The sequence below is a fragment of the Ambystoma mexicanum genome, chromosome 5p (assembly GCF_040938575.1).
Source record: "Ambystoma mexicanum isolate Mex_15411 chromosome 5p, UKY_AmexF1_1, whole genome shotgun sequence".
NCBI classification, from domain to species: Eukaryota; Metazoa; Chordata; class Amphibia; order Caudata; family Ambystomatidae; genus Ambystoma; species Ambystoma mexicanum.
This window is the reverse complement of record NC_090930.1, coordinates 25,289,790-25,295,789: the sequence shown is the minus strand read 5'-3', so window position 1 is coordinate 25,295,789 and position 6,000 is coordinate 25,289,790. Positions and strand designations below refer to the sequence as shown.

General features: G+C 43.7%; 1 protein-coding gene across 1 annotated transcript in view; it reads right to left on the bottom strand.

Moving 5' to 3' along the window:
* Positions 1-636: 636 nt before the first annotated feature.
* The window catches only part of CCDC127 (coiled-coil domain containing 127), an 88,911-nt gene continuing 83,547 nt past the window's right edge, over positions 637-6,000 (bottom strand). The window contains exon 3 of the mRNA XM_069612358.1: positions 637-2,322. Coding sequence (XP_069468459.1) covers positions 1,643-2,322 — 680 coding nt within the window. The 3' untranslated portion in view covers positions 637-1,642. The remainder of the gene's footprint in view (positions 2,323-6,000) is intronic.

Here is a 6,000-nt window from a genome sequence, read left to right as displayed (position 1 = left end):
TACCGCATCCTGACTTATTATTTGTCAACACTTCTTGCTTTCCTGTGAATCGTATCCCACACTCTGTATTTAGCGCAAGGATTGGCAATAGGTTTTTCTTAGTATAGGTCCTTTTATCTGACAAGACACCACTAGGACTGGCTTATTATTTGATGGTCGTAGCTTGCTCCCATCTTGGTTTAGTTTAGGCGTTTTTCCAACCCGCATATACAGTTTAATAAACACCCTTGAACTGTGATCACTTATGTCTGTCTTTACTGTTGCCAGCCTGAGTTCCTTACACCTGTCAAATGCCTATCCTATACCAACACAAAAGCTCAAACCTTTGCTTGTTTAAAGATGGGGCAAACTCACACTGTAACAATCGTTGTTTAAAATCTGAAGAAAGGGGTTTATCCCAGATGATATACCGATATAACACCACACACACACACACACACACACACACACCTCTGAAGAGTCAAAAAATGTATTCCCCAAAGCTCACAGGTTGTCCTCGAAAATTGCGTAACTGAACTGCATGCACAGCAGTTCATGTTAAGACTAGGTCTGCTGAACTCCCACACAACCTGAAGAACCTGGAGGCCATGACAATGGCAGTTAGGCACTATACAGATAACATTCACATAATGCAGATATCTTCAAAATACATCAGGTTTATTTGAAAATCTGTACACAATCTATTTTAATTTTCATGCTTCCAAATAAAATGCCAGTCATTTTATGAAGGAAAGAAATATGTGATTTGCAGTTATCACCAAATGCTTAATTTAGTCCTTTTATTTCAGGCATTTACAAAAATAACTAGCTTCGATTTCTTTCCATGCAGCTATTTAGTGTTACAGACATAATCACACTCCCACAGGTATATGCTATTGGAGGACAACATGATTCAACATGAAGGTGTAATGTTTTCAAGTACAAACCAATGATACAGAGTAGACCAGATCAGATTAGCTCTCCATCAAACCAAGTAAAAGTGGAGAAATGCACACTACAGCAGACAGTAAACCAGTACCATGCCATTGAAAGTGAATTGTGCCGTACTTTCCTGGAGAGTGACAGGGTGAAAAACCAGCTATGTTGAAAAACCACCAAATAAAGGGTGATGGAGGTACGCCACCTTGTACAAGACGTTTTCATTGCAATGAGTTGCTTACAAAGAAAAGAAACTAGGATGTCGCCCAGACCAACAAGTCAGACGTCTTACACAATACTTATCCATCATGATGTGGGTAGACCTGCCATCCAAACTATGACCAGAGGATGACCGACTGAGTGGCAGACCCCTCATACAAGACCGTTCTACCACAATGTGTTTGTTGCTTCTAGTGGGCAGAGCGTGATCCAGCAGTGACCATGGGATGAAGGGCTGAGGGCAGCCTCTCATACACGGCCATTCTACCACTGGCTGAGGACAGGCCCAACCACAATGTGTTGCTTACAGCGGGCAGCATGCCCCTGGCCTTGGGCAGTGACACAAGGGTGATCATGAAGCCCTCCCTCATCACGAGAAAGGGGAGTTAGGAAACAGAAGGGGAAACTCAAATACCCCAAGCTCTGCAGCACACCTTTCCAATGTTCTCATGATTCTGAGCAGGACTCGGGGAAACAATGAAATAAACCAAATGCATTGTTGCACCTAAAATGTACTTTTCCCCAACATCACATTCTCTACCTTCTTAAATTTTTTGTGTTCTACGGCCAGTTCCCAATATTTTAGGTACAGCCACATTAGTTTGCCATTATTGCGACTGTTTGTGTTAGTCAGGTCCGCACAATGTCTGTCATTTTGAAAGATGTCGGTCAGACCAGCTTTCAGATGGATTTCAGCCGCAACTGGGTCTGTCGCTGCTCGGCGCAGCAGTTTTTTCTCGATTTCTAGTCTCTTCTTTCTGGGGACCATTAAACTGCAGTAGATGTTCTGTCTTTCCACCAGCGCGTCCTCCACTTCAGAGAGTAAATTGGTGGCCTTTTTCTGCCATTCCTCTTCCTTCGCCAGACACCCCTGATACAAGGCACCTGCAGCTCCCGAGAGCTGTGCCGTCTTCTTCTCCTGCTGGAGCTGTGTGTGAGTTTGCTCTAGAACCTTCCTTTCTTCCACAAGCTTCCGGCTCTGGGAAATCAGGGCTTCGCGGTAGCTAAGTGTTTTATGCTGCTCTTTATCTAGCTCAATCTCCAGCTGGGCCACCTTGCGTCGGTTCTCAGTGATAATGGCCCGATACTTTGATTCAAGGTCTTCCTGGACAGATTTGATCTCTCTGCAGAATTCCGCCTTTGCCCTTTCTATTTCTTTCCGAGACTCCCAGGACCAGATCCAACCTGCACACACACAAAAACAAAATGAACTGAGACCAACATTGAAATGCACATTTAGTAGTGAGCATGCATGCAAATATATGGAATACGAAAATTTGCTAAACATTAAGAATGGAGACGCCATAGTACCATGCTTCAACAAATGCTTATATTTTAATTAATGGGCTATTTAAGCTCTCCTCAATCTCCATTTTCTACTTTTTTTGCATTTGTATTTTTATTGATCTTTATATAGCGCCTTTTACCAAAGCGCTTCAAATAGGAGATCAACGGTACATAAAAACAGTGGTGCAAATCATGGTTCGGCTACAGCCGGTAACAAACAATCAGGGTACTGAAGCAGGTGCGTTTAGGGAGGAACAGGCGAAGAGACAGGGAGCATGTTCCAGTGAAGAGGGGCAAGGATCTGAAAAGAACGAAAGCGGGATTGAGCACAAGGAGGACAGGGAACGGTCAGTCTAAAAAGAGCTGAGGAACGGAGACAACGAGACAGTAGAATGAAAGAAGAGATGCAAGATAGTCAGGGGCAAGTCCATCGAGACTTAAAACCTAAACTAGGCAAAGAAAATTGAATTTAAGTTTACAGTAGAAAGACAACCAATCAAGTGAGGTAAGATGAGAAGAGATTGAGTCACAATATGAAAGAAGACAAAGTGAAAGAATAGACAAATTATAGCTTTAAGGAGGACCCAGACGTGAGTGAGGAAGACCAAAGAAGGAGAAAGAACAATAGAAAAGTCGAGAAAAGACTGACAAGATAAGCTTTGAGGCGTGGAAAGTGAGAAAGGGGCGGACTCTGCGAATGTTGTAGAGATTAAATCAACAGGCACGGGATGTGAGAGTGATATGAGCAAAGGAAAGGTTAGAATCGAAGTAGAGGCCAAGATTACGGGCAGTAGAAGAGATGGGTAGACTGGAGGGAGGAAAAGAAATAAATGGGAGAGGAGACGGTGGTAAGAGTGTTAGCGGGAAAGAAAAAGACTTCAGTTTTTCCAGCGTTCAAAGTAAGAAAATGGGAGGTCATCCAAGATTTAATAGCAGACAGGCAAGTTGACAGAGTAGAATGAATGTCAGGCGTAAAAGAGGAAAAGGATAGAAAGAGCCGAGTCTCATCAGCATAGAAGTGGTGAGATAGTCCAAAAGAAGAGATCATAGGGGCAAGGAAACAAGTATATAAAGAGAATAGAAAAGGACCAAGAACAGACCCTTGGGGAACACCATGATCCAGGGGAAAAAGCGAAGAGGTGTTACCACCCCAGGAGACAGCAAAAGTGCAGTTGGATAAATAAGAGGAAAAACACAATCGAACAGAGCCACGAAAACCAAATGAGGAGAGAGGCCAGAACCATAGAGGGCTCCACAATCTCGAAAGCAGCAGATAAGTCAAGAAGAATAAGAACAGAGGAGTGTTTAGAATAACGAGCTGTGAGAAGACAATTAAGCACGCAAGTCAGGTTGTTTCAGTGGAGTGACGGGGACAAAAGCCAGACATGAATGTGAATATTTGTGAATATATAAGACGCTCAAGGAGTTTAGATAAAAAAGGTAAGAGATATAGGACGAAAGTTTGAGACAAGAAGGGGATTAGCTGTAGGTTTTTTTAAGATGGGAATAATGATAGCATGTTTGAAAACAGAGTGGCAGGTAGAAGTGGAGAGACATTGAAATAAGAGGTAAGAAAAGGTATCAAAAGCAGATCGACTTTGGGAATGAGTGAAGATGGAATAGAGTCAGTAGGGGCAGCAGTGGGGTGAGATTTAGCCAAGAGGAGAGCCACCTCAGAGTCAGAAATAGGGGCGAAGTTAGAGACAGTGTTGGAAGGAGTAGGAAGGGGTGAAGGAGTTGTAAGAGGGGGGACAATAGAATATCCCGACGATGAGCATGAATTAATAGAAGGATCAGGTAAAGGAGGAGAAAGAAGCCGAGTTAATGGTTAAAAGAGACGCAGGATGATGAGTCGATTGAGTATGGAGAAGTTCGGAGAAATAAGTGCGTTTGGCAGAGTTCATACAGTATGATAAGAAGAGGAAGTGGCATGATTAATGGGAGAACAGAGTTTGAGCCAGTGCCTTTCAAGGAGAAGAAAACGGCGCATAAAACAGAGATGGGGAGAGAGCCCAGGTTGGGCAGGTTTGAGAGTAGGCTGCAAAGGAGGAAGAGGATAAAGTAGATCAAGACAAGAAGCAAGAGATGAAGAAAGAGTGGACGTTGCTTCGTCCGCAGAGAGAGCAGAAAAGTTTGCGAGAGACGGAAGAGAGTTAATACAGGCATCATGGAAGAGCGAGGAATTAAAGTTGCGTAAGTCACACCTAAAGCATGTATTGGATGAGGAAGAACTAGAGATACTAGGAGAAGTGAGTGGGAGCAATGAAGCAGAAAGTAAGGAATGGTCGGATAAGTGGACAGGTAGAGCAGACATAAAGGAAACAGTAAATGAGGAAATAAAAATCAAGTCGAGAGTGGAACCAGAGGTATGAGTGGGAGGAGTAGGAAGTGGAGAGAGCAGATATGAATCAAGTATGGCTAGAAAGCGAGAGGCAGAGTGAGTAGAGGAGAGATGAAGATTAAAGTCTGCAAGTAAAACAAGTGGAGTAGGACTATGTAGGATGTGACCAAGAAGGTGGTCAATGTCCTCACAGAATGACACAAGTGGACCAGGTGGGCGGTAAACAATAAGAAAGGAAATGGCATGAGGAACACAGAAAATCTTATACATGAACTCAAATAAGGAGTATTCCGGTAGGGAGATAGGCGAAGAGATAAACAGAACGATACAGTACACCAACACCGCCACCACCACATCCATTGGCACGAGGTACATGGGCAATGGAGGATAGGGAGGAAGTGAGAGAAGCAGCTACAGTGGAGTTATGCGATAGAATCCAAGTTTCAGTAATACAAAGGAAGTGAAGATATAAACGTAGAAAAAGGTCGGTACTGCTGTCGTCTAATTGCAGAGCGACCTAGCATTCCATCTTACATTTTAGATTTGAGAGAAATGGAGGTTCTTTTTTCAATACATTGACATTAGTAGCATAAACCTGATTGAAATGTAATAACTAAAAAGTAAGAATGTTAGTCTGATTCTGAAATGGCAGTAAACAGTTTAAGATTGCTGGAAAAGTCAACAGTTCTGACAAATTGCTGAGCTGTCGCCTAATGGGACTAATCTGCTCAGGTGCTCCTGAAGAACACTGCACCACCACCACCACAGTGGCTTCCAAGCATGCATTAATGACTAGACTAAAACTAGCAATTCAACTTTCAGAAGAAGACTGCCACTCTTCCTGTCCCAACCTCCCGTCAACCCGCAGTGGAAGTGGGCTTAGGTAGAAACAAGCTTGGAAGGGGACAATAGAAGCGGGTTTAGGTAGAAACAAGCTTGGAAGGGACAGAGGAAGAGGGGTTAGAGATGGGAGCTGCAAAGAGACTTTAGAACTGGGGCTAGGCAGAAAGAAGGGGAAGTGGCAGAGGGGATGAGGGGATAGACTGATAGGAGCTAGGAAGGGACAGTGGAAGAGGGGTTGGATAGATAGGAGCTGGGAGGGGCAGTGGAAGGGGTTTGGTAGATCTGAACTGTGAAGAGACAGTAGAAGTGTGGCTATGCAGAAAGAAGAGGGAAGGGAAAGCGGAGATGGACAGACAGGAGCTGGAAAGGAACAGTGGAGGAGGGTTGGATAT